The 15,198-nt window shown below is 45.4% G+C and overlaps 2 protein-coding genes across 3 annotated transcripts; both read left to right on the top strand.

Annotated features, from left to right (window-relative positions):
- The first annotated feature begins 7,477 nt into the window (after nucleotides 1–7,477).
- Nucleotides 7,478–10,928, top strand: LOC115132741 (E3 ubiquitin-protein ligase RING2-A-like). 2 transcript variants are annotated; one of them, XM_029665471.2, is made up of 7 exons: nucleotides 7,478–7,741; nucleotides 8,286–8,385; nucleotides 8,696–8,856; nucleotides 9,011–9,226; nucleotides 9,425–9,748; nucleotides 9,858–10,074; nucleotides 10,250–10,928. In XM_029665471.2, the coding sequence occupies exons 2-7, from the start codon at nucleotides 8,308–8,310 to the stop codon at nucleotides 10,391–10,393; spliced, it is 1,140 nt and encodes a 379-aa protein (XP_029521331.1). In that variant the 5' UTR covers nucleotides 7,478–7,741; nucleotides 8,286–8,307; the 3' UTR covers nucleotides 10,394–10,928. The 2 variants fall into 2 exon arrangements, with proteins under 2 accessions (XP_029521331.1, XP_064876558.1); XM_065020486.1 differs by lacking the exon at nucleotides 8,286–8,385.
- A 104-nt stretch (nucleotides 10,929–11,032) lies between these two features.
- Nucleotides 11,033–14,713, top strand: LOC135572475 (putative nuclease HARBI1). Its single transcript, XM_065020487.1, has 8 exons — nucleotides 11,033–11,801; nucleotides 11,889–12,065; nucleotides 12,156–12,217; nucleotides 12,300–12,386; nucleotides 12,474–13,515; nucleotides 13,585–13,697; nucleotides 13,794–13,905; nucleotides 14,000–14,713. The coding sequence occupies exons 5-8, from the start codon at nucleotides 13,047–13,049 to the stop codon at nucleotides 14,305–14,307; spliced, it is 1,002 nt and encodes a 333-aa protein (XP_064876559.1). The 5' UTR covers nucleotides 11,033–11,801; nucleotides 11,889–12,065; nucleotides 12,156–12,217; nucleotides 12,300–12,386; nucleotides 12,474–13,046; the 3' UTR covers nucleotides 14,308–14,713.
- The last annotated feature ends 485 nt before the right edge of the window (nucleotides 14,714–15,198 follow it).

The raw sequence follows: 15,198 nt of genomic DNA, 5'->3' as shown, positions 1-15,198 counted from the left end.
CCCTCATCGTGAGCAAGACAAAGGAGCTGATCATGGACTACAGGAAGAGGAGGGTTGAGCATGCCTCCATTCCTATCAGGGCTATAGTGGAGAAAGTTTCATGTTCCCTGGTGTCCACATCGCTAAGAACCTATAATGGTTCAAAAACACAGACATAGTCGTGAGGAGGACACGACAACGCCTATTCCCCTAAGGAGGCTGAAGATATTTGTTATGGGGCCTCAGATCCTCAAAAAGTTCTACAGCTGCACCATCAAGAGCATCCTGGCTGGTTGCATCACAGCTTGGTATGGAAACTGCTTGGCATCTGAATGCAAGGCGCTACAGAGTGTAGAGCATACGGCCCAGTACATCACCGGGGCCGAGCTCCCTGCCACCCAGGACCTCTTTACCAGGAAGTGTCAGAGGAAGGCCCCAAAAACTGTCAAAGACTCCAGCCACCCAAGTCATAGCCTGTTCTCTCTGTATCGTGGAAATATTTGCTCAATCATATTTCTCAGATACCGGAACTTGTGAATTCAAATAAACTTTACAAAGTAACCAGACTATTACAAAGTAACCAGACGAGCTGGCCCATGGACCAACTGTCACCTTCTGACCTTAGTTCCTTTGTTTTGTCTTTTGTTTTAGTATGGTCAGGGCGTGAGTTGGGTGGGTTGTCTATGTTAGTTTTTCTATGATTTGCTATTTCCGTGTTTGGCCTGGTATGGTTCTCAATCAGAGGCAGCTGTCAATCGTTGTCCCTGATTGAGAACCATATTTAGGGAGCCTGTTTTCTATTGTGTTTTGTGCGTGGTTGTTTTCTGTTGTGTGTCTGCACCAGCCAGAACTGTTTTCGGTCGTTCTGTTTGTTATTTTTGTTATTTCCGTGTTCATTTAATAAATATGGACACATACCACGCTGCACCTTGGTCCTCCTCTTATTCCACCACCAACGACAGTTACACCAACTGCCAGACTCAGTCTCAGTCCACTCCTTTTATACAGTTTCATGCTTATACAAGTTTCATAGTCCCTCCAGGTTATGCTAATAACCATATCTCCTCGACTTTACTCCACCATTGTTTCCAAATCTAAATGATTTCCTCTAGACAGGGTTTCCCCTCCCCTCTAGTTCCTTGGTCAATTATATTGGTGGCACGCCTATAAATTATTAATAAGTACAGATTACTATAGGCAATTCTACGATTGCTACATGTGTAACGGATGTGAAACGGCTAGCTAGTTAGCGGTGGTGCGCGCTAAATAGCGTTTCAATCGGTGACATCACTTGCTCTGAGACCTTGAAGTAGTAGTTCCCCTTGCTCTGCAAGGGCCGCGGCTTTTGTGGAGCAATGGGTAACGATGCTTCGTGGGTGACTGATGTTGATGTGTGCAGAGGGTCCCTGGTTCACGCCCGGGTATGGGCGAGGGGACGGTCTAAAGACAAGCGGTACTGGAGGCTCCTTAATGACAGCTTATACCCCCAAGCCATAAGCCTGCTGAACAGTTAATCAAATGGCTACACAGACTATTTGCATTGACCCCCTTTTCTTATTATTATCATTTTTTTGCACTGACTCTCTTGCACAGGATGTACTCACTGGACTCTAACCACACACCCACTCATACTACTGGCGTAGCAGTAAGTTCGTCCTGTCGTATCGTCTCTCTGTAAATATCGTCTCTTTTTCGTTTTAGATATTTTTTTCTTCGCATATCTTTAAAAACATTTTGCTAAACCTAAGCTTCCAAATACTCTTCTGCAACCCGCCAATGTAGCTACTTTTCCTACTTTTTCTAAAGTATTTATATTTACTTCGGAACTGGACCCCCTCAACTGAAGCTAGCCAGCTAACTACCAGCTATGCTAGCGGTCTTCAGATAACCGGTCATCAACTAACCTTTAGCTCGGAAAGCTCTCGCCAGTTCGAACAACGCGACGCTAACCAGAGCATAACGGACCTATTTAATTTTTTTACCCCCGGATTCCCACCACAAACGGAACATTCTTCAGCTGGATCTTCACAACTAGCTATCGAGCTAAACAGCAACCCTGGTTGATTACTCCTGGCTAGCGTTTCCACCCCACGTAGCTTGAAGCTAGCCCGGCCAGAGCTCCTAGCATACTCCTGGGCTACAATACCTTGACTTACGACCGGTCTATCGATATCACTGCATGAAGAGGAATAAACAGACTCACCCCATCGCGACGTCCTCCAAAGGCTAACTCTCTAGCCCTCGCTATCTCCTTGCTTGCTAATTCGGCATGCTAACTGCTAGCTTGTTTAGCCCAGGTCCGCTAACTACTACCTTGTTTACCCCGGCCTGCTAATCTGTTAGCTTGTTAGCACAGGCCTGCTAACCGGCTGCATCGCCGCGTCCCAAAAACGCAGTGGTGCATATGTACTTTATCTCTTCCCGATTTAAATTTTTTTTTGTTTATACCTTCCGGAAACCTGCCTCACCCAATGTGATACGGAATCGCTATTATCTTTATTTTTAGAACACACTCAAGAACCTCTAGAAGCTAACCAGCTAGCCAGCTACAAGCTATTTAGTCATTGTTAGTTTTTTTAACCTGGATAACACTCGCCAGCCCAGCCCCCCTGCCCCATCCACCGCTGCCCCCTGGACTCTGATCACTTGGCTACATAGCTGATGCACGCTGGACTGTCCATTAATCACGGTACTCCATTCTGCTTGTTTGTTTTATCTGTCGGCCGAGTTGCCTAGTCAATGCCATTTCACCTGCTGTTGTTATGCTAGCAGATTAGCTGTTGTCTCACCCACTGTTTTAGCTAGCTTTCCCAATTCAACACCTGTGATTACTGTATGCCTCGCTGTATGTCTCTCTCAAATGTCAATATGCCTTGTATACTGTTGCTCAGGTTAGTTATCATTGTTTTAGTTCACAATGGAGCCCCTAGTCCCACTCCTCATACCCCTGATACCTCCTTTGTCCCACCTCCCACATATGCGGTGACCTCACCCATTACAACCAGCATGTCCAGAGATAAAACCTCTCTCATCATCCCCCAGTGCCTGGGCTTACCTCCGCCGTACCCGCACCCCACCATACCCCTGTCTGTGCATTATGCCCTGAATATATTCTACCATGCCCAGAAACCTGCTCCTCTTATTCTCTGTCCCCAACGCTCTAGGCGACCAGTTTTGATAGCCCTTAGCCGCACCCTCATACTACTCCTTCTCTGTTCCGCGGGTGATGTGGAGGTAAACCCAGGCCCTGCATGTCCCCAGGCACCCTCATTTGTTGACTTCTGTGATCGAAAAAGCCTTGGTTTCATGCATGTCAACATCAGAAGCCTCCTCCCTAAGTTTGTTTTACTCACTGCTTTAGCACACTCTGCTAACCCTGATGTCCTTGCCGTGTCTGAATCCTGGCTCAGGAAGGCCACCAAAAATTCAGAGATTTCCATACCCAACTATAACATCTTCCGTCAAGATAGAACTGCCAAAGGGGGAGGAGTCGCAGTCTACTGCAGAGATAGCCTGCAAAGTAATGTCATACTTTCCAGGTCCATACCCAAACAGTTCGAACTACTAATTCTGAAAATTACTCTCTCCAGAAATAAGTCTCTCACTGTTGCCGCCTGCTACCGACCCCCTCAGCTCCCAGCTGTGCCCTGACACCATTTGTGAATTGATTGCCCCCATCTAGCTTCAGAGTTTGTTCTGTTAGGTGACCTAAACTGGGATATGCTTAACACCCCGGCAGTCCTACAATCTAAGCTAGATGCCCTCAATCTCACACAAATCATCAAGGAGCCCACCAGGTACAACCCTAACTCTGTAAGCAAGGGCACCCTCATAGACGTCATCCTGACCAACTGGCCCTCCAAATACACCTCCGCTGTCTTCAACCAGGATCTCAGCGACCACTGCCTTATTGCCTGTATCCGCTACGGTGCCGCAGTCAAACGACCACCCCTCATCACTGTCAAACGCTCCCTAAAACACTTCTGTGAGCAGGCCTTTCTAAGCGACCTGGCCCGGGTATCCTGGAAGGACATTGACCTCATCCCGTCAGTTGAGGATGCCTGGTCATTCTTTAAGAGTAACTTCCTCACCATTTTAGATAAGCATGCTCCGTTCAAAAAATGCAGAACTAAGAACAGATACAGCCCTTGGTTCACTCCAGACCTGACTGCCCTCGACCAGCACAAAAACATCCTGTGGCGGACTGCAATAACATCGAACAGTCCCCGCGATATGCAACTGTTCAGGGAAGTCAGGAACCAATACACGCAGTCAGTCAGGAAAGCTAAGGCCAGCTTCTTCAGGCAGAAGTTTGCATCCTGTAGCTCCAACTCCAAAAAGTTCTGGGACACTGTGAAGTCCATGGAGAACAAGAGCACCTCCTCCCAGCTGCCCACTGCACTGAGGCTAGGGAACACGGTCACCACAGACAAATCCATGATTATCGAAAACTTCAACAAGCATTTCTCAACGGCTGGCCATGCCTTCCGCCTGGCTACTCCTACCTCGGCCAACAGCTCCGGCCCCCCGCAGCTCCTCGCCCAAGCCTCTCCAGGTTCTCCTTTACCCAAATCCAGATAGCAGATGTTCTGAAAGAGCTGCAAAACCTGGACCCGTATAAATCAGCTGGGCTTGACAATCTGGACCCTCTATTTCTGAAACTATCTGCCGCCATTGTCGCAACCCCTATTACCAGCCTGTTCAACCTCTCTTTCATATCGTCTGAGATCCCCAAGGATTGAAAGCTGCCGCAGTCATCCCCCTCTTCAAGGGGGAGACACCCTGGACCCAAACTGTTACAGACCTATATCCATTCTGCCCTGCCTATCTAAGGTCTTGAAAGCCAAGTCAACAAACAGGTCACTGACCATCTCGAATCCCACCGTACCTTCTCCGCTATGCAATCTGGTTTCCGAGCCGGTCACGGGTGCACCTCAGCCACACTCAAGGTACTAAACGACATCATAACCGCCATCGATAAAAGACAGTACTGTGCAGCCGTCTTCATCGACCTTGCCAAGGCTTTCGACTCTGTCAATCACCATATTCGTATCGGCAGACTCAGTAGCCTCGGTTTTCGGATGACTGCCTTGCCTGGTTCACCAATTACTTTGCAGACAGAGTTCAGTGTGTCAAATCGGAGGGCATGTTGTCCGGTCCTCTGGCAGTCTCTATGGGGTGCCACAGGGTTCAATTCTCGGGCCGACTCTTTTCTCTGTATATATCAATGATGTTGCTCTTGCTGCGGGCGATTCCCTGATCCACCTCTACGCAGACGACACCATTCTATACACTTTCGGCCCGTCATTGGACACTGTGCTATCTAACCTCCAATCGAGCTTCAATGCCATACAACACTCCTTCCGTGGCCTCCAACTGCTCTTAAACGCTAGTAAAACCAAATGCATGCTTTTCAACCGATCGCTGCCTGCACCCGCATGCCCGACTAGCATCACCACACTGGATGGTTCCGACCTTGAATATGTGGACACCTATAAGTACCTAGGTGTCTGGCTAGACTGCAAACTCTCCTTCCAGACCCATATCAAACATCTCCAATCGAAAATCAAATCAAGAGTCGGCTTTCTATTCCGCAACAAAGCCTCCTTCACTCACGCTGCCAAGCTTACCCTAGTAAAACTGACTATCCTACCGATCCTCGACTTCGGCGATGTCATCTACAAAATTGCTTCCAACACTCTTCTCAGCAAACTGGATGCAGTTTATCACAGTGCCATCCGTTTTGTCACTAAAGCACCTTATACTACCCACCACTGCGACTTGTATGCTCTAGTCGGCTGGCCCTCGCTACATATTCGTCGCCAGACCCACTGGCTCCAGGTCATCTACAAGGCCATGCTAGGCAAAGCTCCGCCTTATCTCAGCTCACTGGTCACGTTGGCAACACCCATCCGTAGCACGCGCTCCAGCAGGTGTATCTCATTGATCATCCCTAAAGCCAACACCTCATTTGGCCGCCTTTCGTTCCAGTACTCTGCTGCCTGTGACTGGAACGAATTGCAAAAATCGCTGAAGTTGGAGAATTTTATCTCCCTCACCAACTTTAAACATCAGCTATCTGAGCAGCTAACCGATCGCTGCAGCTGTACATAATCTATTGGTAAATAGCCCACCCATTTTCACCTACCTCATCCCCACAGTTTTTATTTATTTACTTTTCTGCTCTTTTGCACACCAATATCTCTACCTGTACATGATCATCTGATCATTTATCACTCCAGTGTTAATCTGCAATATTGTAATTATTCGCCTACCTCCTCATGCCTTTTGCACACATTGTATATAGACTCCCCTTTTTTTCTCTACTGTGTTATTGACTTGTTAATTGTTTACTCCATGTGTAACTCTGTGTTGTCTGTTCACACTGCTATGCTTTATCTTGGCCAGGTCGCAGTTGCAAATGAGAACCTGTTCTCAACTAGCCTACCTGGTTAAATAAAGGTGAAATAAAAATAAAATAAATAAAAATACTCTGACACTCACACATGCTTAAAGACGCCACACACACACATTCATATTCCTTCACACTTTACACACACTGCTGCTACTCTGTTTATTATCTATGCATAGTTACTTTACACCTACCTACATGTACATAAATTACCTCGACTACCCCGTACCCCAGCACATTGATTCGGTACCGGGACCGCTTGTATAATGTCTCTTTATTGTTATTTTTAATGTGTTACTATGTTTCCTTTAGTTTATTTAGCACATTTTTCTTACTTACTTTGAAAAAAAACCCTGCATCGTTGGTTAAGGGCTCATAAGTAAGAGTTTCCATTTCACTCTAAGGTCTACACCTGCTGTATTTGGTGCATGTGACAATCTATTCACAGAGAAGTATCAGGACCATAGACATGAATAAAGCATTTCAGTCTTTGGGTCTGAGAAAAGCCCCATAACAATGTTATGTATTATTTGACATATGAACACTGGTTATAATTACATAATTTGTGAGAAGTCAGTTGTGACAATGTATATTCAGTTTACATGAGTGTTATAACTGTCAATCAGTCAACCTGGTGCGGCAGGTAGCCTAGTGGTTAGCGTGTTGGGCCAGTAACCGAAAGGTTGCTGGATTGAATCCCGATCTGACAAGGTAAAAATCTGTTGTTCTGCCCCTGAACAATGCAGTCATTGTAGGCTGTCAATGTAAATAAGAATTTGTTCTTAACTGACTTGCCTAGTTAAATAAAGTTTTTTTTTAAAGATACAAAAAGACAAACATTTAACTAATCAGTCAGCCCTATCTGTCTTGACATCTCCCTTCCTTTCTCTCGCTCTCCCCCAAGATGTCCAAGTGCATTTGAAAGACAGACTTATTTAAAAGTGTATAAATGTTTCTTAGAATGGAAAAGGTAAGACATGTACCGTGCCATTCAAGAGAACGGTCTTTGGAACAGTATTTGTGAGTGCATTATCCCAAATAACCACCAGGGGTAGCTATCAGACAGCTATTTGCAAGGGAAATCGAAGTTGCTTCTTCACATATCCGGCGAAAAGTGAGAAAGATGGCTACAAAGAGATTCCAAACCTGTCGTCTTTGATTAATGATTGTCATTCTGGATGGAATATAGCGATAGTATCACCCCCTCAAAAATACATCGTGACGGAAAATAACCCTGTCCCAGAGGTGGTCATAGTGGTACGAGCTTGAAAGTCTCGTTACAATCTAGTCCATAGCAAGCTAGCTAACGTTAGTTGTGCCACACCGGCCAGCTGTCCTTCAAATTCCTTGGTAAGTAGCAACTAGCTAGGGTAGCTAGTCCCACTAACTAGCTCGACAGCAAGTCACCTTTTTTGTACGCTAGCTACACGGATAGCATGACAATAGTGTGACATTACGATTCTACCGGAGTCTGACAGTTTGCTCAATGATGTATATCATTGTGAAAAAAATAAGTTTAGAAAAGTAGTTCGCTAGTTACGATACAACAAAGGAAGACGTCAATATGCATGAAATGTCAAGGAGAGTGTAATGAGATGTACCTATGTTTGCAACTGCGTTGCTTTGACATGTCCCTGATTTTAGAACTAGCTAGCTATCCCAAAACATCTTCCCTTGTGTTTTTACTGCATAATTATTACCACCTGTGCGCCCAAAGACTTGTCTCATTCTTCACTTGTCTTTAACAGCTGTCAAACTGGGTTGCTCAGTTGTAATGCAATCGACTGCAATCTAACCTATACACAGATCTTCTCACAGTCTATGTAGGCCTAATTACCTAAAACTAAATGTAATGCGTGTAACATTTCTCGTCATCTTGCATGCGTTTCTATAGATAGGGGTTTTTAAAACAGAAAATGGTGACTCCAGTCAACATCCAAAACCCCAGTAAGACGTGGGAGCTGAGCTTGTATGAGCTGCACAGGAGCCCACAGGTAATGACAATCACGTTCCACATAGAAATACTTACAAATGCATCTAGGTGAGAAGTGATATAACAGCATTGTATTGCATTCACAAAAACAGTTCGGTCCTTTTTATAGTTTCTCAGTTAACAAACATTGGTGTGAGGAACAGTGGAATCATTGATCTCACCTACTTGTGAAATTTCCATGGAAAGGAAGGATGCTTTTTTTGTGCACTTGAAACCAGGCCATGGTCAATCAGTTTAAAGCTGACCCTTGAAGGACATAGATGACCCATAGTTACCTGTATTGCCTGACACATTCCCCTCCCTGCCTGTAGGAGGCGATCATGGACAGCACAGAGATAGCAGTGTCCCCCAGGAGCCTCCACAGTGAGCTGATGTGCCCCATCTGTCTGGACATGCTGAAGAACACCATGACCACCAAGGAGTGCCTGCACCGCTTCTGCTCCGACTGCATCGTCACTGCACTCCGATCAGGGTGAGGGACACACACACAGCTGTGACGATTTGAGGATGACCCTTCATTCTCTCTACTCTGGAGTGTGCGCCAGTTTAAATCTGAAGAGAACCCCCATATTAAAAGGTTATCAAATGAAAGCTTATCTTTAACTCTCTCTCATTCCTCTCCTCAGGAACAAGGAATGCCCCACGTGCCGAAAGAAGCTGGTGTCGAGGCGCTCATTGCGCCGTGACTCCAACTTCGACGCCCTCATCTCAAAGATCTACCCCAGCCGGGACGAGTATGAGGCCCACCAGGACCGGGTGCTGGAGAGACTCAACCGACTGCACAACAATCGGATACTCAGCTCCAGCATCGAGGAGGGGCTACGCATGCAGGCACTTCACAGGTAGGATGAGAGGGGATGGGGAGTAGGGTTTATAGGTTTCACAGAAATCTCAGCGGAAAGATTCTTGGAATCAGGAGTTGTCAGACCTAGTATGTAGACAAACGAACAGCACTGCACAAGTCAGGGAAAGTCCCTCCTTTATTGAGTATTGGAAGTGTAAAATGGCCTCTCGCACTCTGCTCACCCTTGATCCCCTAGAGCCCAGCGAGTGCGCAAACCGGCGCAGGAGAGTGACAACACAACCTTCAGTGGTGGCGAGGACAACGGGGACACACGGTCACACCTCTCCCATGACTCCGCTCCCTCCCATGTGGTCCTCCCCCCGAGCCACACCCCCCCTGAGGCCGGGCACACCCGGAACCCCAAGCGGCCCAGAGAATCGGACGGGTCGGTCCCGGAGGTGGATGGGGGCAGCCCCGCGCCACCAGTCCGCCGCCACAAAGAGAGCCCCGGCTCTGAGATTGAGCTGGTGTTCCGCCCACATCCCCTGCTGGTTAACACACAGGACTACAGCCAGACCAGGTGAGGGTTCTGTGGGGAGGTGTTGTTTCACTTCTCAAATGATGGAAATTTCAATTCGGAATGTATTCTTGAACGGTTTTTGGTTTTTATTGACACCCATTCCTCTCAGATATGTGAAGACCACAGCCAATGCAACAGTGGACCACCTGTCTAAGTACCTGGCTCTGCGTATCGCTCTGGAGGACAGACAAAGAGACAGCCAATCAGATGCAGAGAAAGAGGGGGGTGCTAAAGGAGGGGACGCAGCAGCAGAAGGGGCCAGCCTGAAGAATATCAGTGAAAAACAATACACCATCTACATTCCCACATCAGGGGGCCAGTTCTCTGTGAGTACACAAGCTTATCAGTCATCTTTTTTTCAGGGTGGTGGGAGCTATTATCAGTGAATTAATTTAAATGCACCCCTCATCTGTCCTTTTTATCTCCTGTTATACTTTCATCCGCATCCATTGCTTTGACTTGTACCTCTGGCTCACGTTTCTTTTGTTCTCTCTACCTCAGACTCTCAACGGCTCCCTGACTCTGGAGCTGGTAAATGAGAAGTACTGGAAGGTCAGAAAGCCTCTGGAGCTCTACTATGCCCCCACCAAGGACCAACAGCCTCAACCATCACAGCCAAAGTCCCCACAGCCCAAAGAGGTGTGAGGAGCCCCCCCTCTTCAGCCTTTATTACTCCCTCTGACCATGTATCAGACTAAGAGTTGTGTGCTGTGTGTAGCTGCTTCGAAGGTAGTCATTGGGAACATTCCTTAAATTGCCGGGCTCAACATTCTATTTTCCGTAGCTTCAAATCAAACGAGTGTAAAGTTTAGAATTCCTACAAAGCAGATCTGATTAATTGTTGACTTGGACTGGCACACACACCAGACAACATACGTAATCCGGCCTTAAGTATTGATGCTTGGCATTGCACCAAAACGGTTGGTACAATGAAAAATAACACGGTTCTGAAATGTAAGATTAACCTTGAGACTTGGGATGACCAGAGGTCATGAAGGATGGATTATTATGCAAGAATACTGCAGTATAGCATCAAGACCTTTCTATATGGAAATTTAATGTCAAGTAGTAACTGTATCCTTAACATACGACCATAGGGCTAGTTAAATAACTTACCTGATTGATGCACTTTTCTTCTGACATGGGTTGTCTTTGTACAATTAAAGCAATATCCCACTTAGCACTTTTACTCAGTTTATATTGCAATCACTCTTGATGTTTCAGCCTTAAGATCAAGTCAGCACAATGATTACATTGGTATGAAATTGGTACTGTGGTGTCACAGGATTGAGTCAATGAAACCTGGGGCCTGTTGCACAAAAGTAGAATTAAGACATCCGGGATAAATGACTCAGCTGAGCTCAATGAAGCCAAAACATGTGCGTCCAGGCTTAATTGGTTGCACAAAGACCAAGCCAGGATGAGCAGACACGGATTCATTAAGCCAGGTGAAACCAATCCTGGATAGGTGCGCGCTCACGGCTCACTCAAATAGACCCCGCCACAGATCACAGATTAACTGATTTACCATGGCAACTAGAGCCGCGTACTTTTCCCCGTCGGAAGCACAAATCCTCATGGAGGCATACGAGGAGGTAAAAGATATAATTAAGAAGAAAGGCAACACCGCCACAGTGATAAAGCAAAGAGAAAAAGCGTGGCAAAGTATTGCAGACCGCCTGAATGCGTAAGTAGTGCACAATTACACACTCACCGCTCCGCTGAAACATCACAATTACAATTCAAATATTTAATTCACATCTCCAAAAATGCAGTTGTACTGTAATTATGAAACGGTTAAATTTTTAATTGAAATGCACTGCAGATATGAGTGAAATTGTGTAAAGTAACTCCATCACACTGTATAAAGCTATGATACATTTTTTGATATTTTTACTGAAAACAAGACAAAAATACCAAGTAATTTTTTGCAGTGTGACTCCATTAAATGTGTGTGTGTGTGTGTGTGTGTGTGTGTGTAGATTAAACATGAACGGGCCAAAACGGACATGGCAGCAGGTCAAAATCAAATACAAGAACATTCTGCAGAATGGTATGGTCCCTGACTAATATTTAACAAAGCACAAGCATATATTGTACCCAGAAGGTGCCTGCTCACACATTGTCTGTACTGTTTTAGCAGTGAAAAAGAATACCCACAGACAAGGCACGGGTGGTGGGTCACCAAAGGCTGACCTTACCCCAGCAGAGGACATGGCCTTGGAGCTAAATAAAGGCAGGCCCGTCTTAGAGGGGATCCCTGGGGGGAAAGAGACGAGCATAGGTTCCTCCCAAGATGCCACCCGCTTCATTCAAGGTATGTCCTTCCATCTCTACATGGGATACAACCACATTCATATTGAATCAATTTGGACTGTCTGACTTTGGTTTACCTATTGCCTTGCAGTGCCTGGCAGCACTGTGTTCCTGTTAGAGCCACCAGCACAAGCACTAGACGATGCTGATCCAGTGAGTACTCCATCAAAGGCATACTGTAGGCCTGGCATGTCTTGTCTACTAGCTTCAATATGAATCCGATTAAATGTGATAGGGTGAAGGCCCCAGTGCAGCAGCAACAGCACATGATGGAGACGATGATGAGGAGGAGACCATCTCTCTGGATTCCAGAAGGCATGAGGTATCATGTTAAGACTGTGAAAGTACTATTTACTCTACAATGGTGAGGAGTCCTCATCAAAATCAAAAAATCTAATTTCTTTTACAGGACCCAGATGCTATACAGTGGGAAAACCAGCCTGGCAACATAGTGCGTATTAATAAAAGGACACTACATCCTGCCAAATTCCAGCTGCGCTAATTGTATTGTGTTCACAGAGCTCACAAGCTATCAGAAAGTTGTATGGCAACCACCTCCGGCGCCAAATAGAACTGGCAGACATAGACATTCAGTACAAGAAGAAAAAGATGGAAAATCTTGCACTGGAGTCCGAAATAAAAAAGAGGACAATTAGGAAACTGGACCTTGAAATAAAAAAACTTGAGAGGGAGGTGAGATATGCCTTCACTGTATGCTAACTGTAACACAAATGTATTAATCATTATTTTTCTTTCCTCCCCCAGCTCCAAGAAGATGACACAGCTCAAAATAAAAATTAGGTATATTCTCGTAAAGTCAAGTGAGCCATGACATATGAGCTCTTATTGTGAGCACACAGGACGGTGGCATCTTTCTAAGGTTTTTTTTATTTTCCCAGCAATCAGTACAACCAAGTCATCGTTATAAGGCATCGCCCTCTTTTGCCCACCCCCCCAGCACCAGGTGTGGCCACTAGCCTATATGAAGGCCCAAAATTGTGTGTTCCTTTCTGCTCTGACAATGGCATGCCCATTCGTGCGAGATGTGGTGGATGAAGAAGCACTTGTGCTGAGAGCCTTCAGGCGAGAAAGGGTCTTCAGGGACCGGTTGGACCCACTGGCCTTCCCTGATGACCATCTATATGAAAGATACAGGTTTTCTGCAGATGACATCAGGTATCTATGCAGACTACTGGGTCCCAGGATTAAGCACCGCACTGCACGGAGCCATGCACTGAGTGTGGAGCAAATGGTTTGTGTGGCCTTGCGCTTTTTTGCTAGTGGAGCCTTCCTGTACTCAGTGGGGGATGCAGAACAGCTGAACAAGGCCACAATTTGCCGCACAATAAGGAGTGTGTGTCTGGCTATCAAAGCATTAGCAGATGTCTTCATCTCCTTCCCTGGCCACAGAAGACTCTGTGACATCAAAGAGGAGTTCTATAGGATTGCAGGTAAGAGGATCTACAAATTACAGGACAACTGTTAACACATAGTAGGATACTCATTACTTTGTGTGACAGGTTTCCCCAATGTCATTGGTGCAGTGGACTGCACACACAAGGATAAAAGCCCCTCAGGTGCCCATGAGGCCGATTTTGTGAATAGGAAATCCTTTCACAGCATTAATGTTCAGGTGAACATAACTTTTTGATATTGTCCATTGACGAACACTCTGCATTGCCAGTGATGTGCATTGATTGGTGTAATATTCCTCATCTTATGATTTCAGATGGTCTGCAATGCTGACTGTGTGATCAGCAATGTTGTGGCAAAATGGCCTGGCTCAGTCCATGACTCCAGAATCTTTCGGGCCTCTGAAATCTATCAGTGCCTATCACAAGGTAAGCCACACAACCCCTATTTATAACCATCATGGCTGTGTCAAGAATATCACTGTGTTTATGAGGTAGTAATGATGAGATTTTGTGTTGACAGGTGAATTCTCTGGTGTGTTGCTGGGAGACAGGGGGTATGGCTGCCAGCCTTTTCTCCTGACACCTTTCACAGACCCCCAGGAAGCACAGCAGGCCTACAACCATGCCCATGCCAGGACCAGAGTTGAAATGACCTTTGGCCTCCTGAAGGCACGCTTTCACTGCCTTCACAAATTAAGGGTCAGCCCTGTTAGGGCATGTGATATTACTGTGGCCTGCCTGAGGAAGGAGAGGGCCCCCAGAGTGCCACCAGCCATGGACTGGGACAATCCGGCTGCTGAGGGACCAATATGTGTTGAATTATTTTAGTTAGTATGTGTGCTTTCAATTTTGGTTAAATATGTCCTGCGGTGGCAGAGGAATTTGGGTTTTTTTGGGTTCGTTTTTTGACGAATTTGGCCTCTTATGATGTTTGTGCGGTATACTGTGTGTAATACAAGGCTGCAGGGAGGCTACTGCATCCATTCATTTGTCTGTTCAGTTGATGTGTATGGATTTGTCCTGCATTTATTTTAGTGTGCAGACATGCAGGGTGTGTTATATACAGACCTTTGAATGTGTATGTATCATTTTGTATAATATGCTTGGATTCTGTGCTTTCCATCTTGTAGAGTCACTGTGACTTCAGTTTTGAAAGGAGCTGATGGTTTACCTGCTTTGTTTTGTCCTTATTCAATAAAGGAACATAATGTTACACATTGTGTTTTTATATTCATATGGAATGTGTATTTGTTTATATGACGGAGTACTAGGGCCACACTGAAGAAAAAGGATAAAGTCATAAATTTATGAGGCTGGTTCTTTCTGCAGAAAAGCTACATATTGTTTTTACAGTTTTGATACTTATGACAATGTGATACTTAATATTCTGGCACATCAGCATGTCTTTGTTTATGAAACCATACTGAAGTACAAGTTCACGAAATGCCCCACATCTGTCATTTTAACAACTGTCCTCCTTTAAAACAACTGGTTACAATATTATGACTTGTGTTTTTTTCCCCTCTGTGGCCCTAATATTCTATCATTTTATATATAGCCTTATAGTCTATGGGAAACTAAATTATCTAATGATAGCAACATCTAAACATCATTTTTTTATCCAAAATCATTGAAATTAATGATCACAAACGTTTAAATAATAACAGTGGGTCTAGTTATATGTGATAACAATGTATAGTGAGCAGTGAAATAACTATT

This window comes from Oncorhynchus nerka, linkage group LG7 (genome assembly GCF_034236695.1).
Source record: "Oncorhynchus nerka isolate Pitt River linkage group LG7, Oner_Uvic_2.0, whole genome shotgun sequence".
Classification (NCBI taxonomy): Eukaryota; Metazoa; Chordata; class Actinopteri; order Salmoniformes; family Salmonidae; genus Oncorhynchus; species Oncorhynchus nerka.
The sequence above is the reverse complement of the archived record's forward strand: the minus strand, read 5'-3'. Positions and strand labels throughout refer to the sequence as shown.

Coding starts and splice junctions, on each gene's coding strand:
- LOC115132741 (XM_029665471.2), top strand. CDS start 8,308: ATGGTGACTCCAGTCAACATCCAAAACCCCAGTAAGACGTGGGAGCTG. Junction 8,386..8,695: donor AGCTGCACAGGAGCCCACAG/GTAATGACAATC, acceptor CCCTGCCTGTAG/GAGGCGATCATGGACAGCAC. Junction 8,857..9,010: donor GTCACTGCACTCCGATCAGG/GTGAGGGACACA, acceptor TCCTCTCCTCAG/GAACAAGGAATGCCCCACGT.
- LOC135572475 (XM_065020487.1), top strand. CDS start 13,047: ATGAAGGCCCAAAATTGTGTGTTCCTTTCTGCTCTGACAATGGCATGC. Junction 13,516..13,584: donor GGAGTTCTATAGGATTGCAG/GTAAGAGGATCT, acceptor TTTGTGTGACAG/GTTTCCCCAATGTCATTGGT. Junction 13,906..13,999: donor CTATCAGTGCCTATCACAAG/GTAAGCCACACA, acceptor TTGTGTTGACAG/GTGAATTCTCTGGTGTGTTG.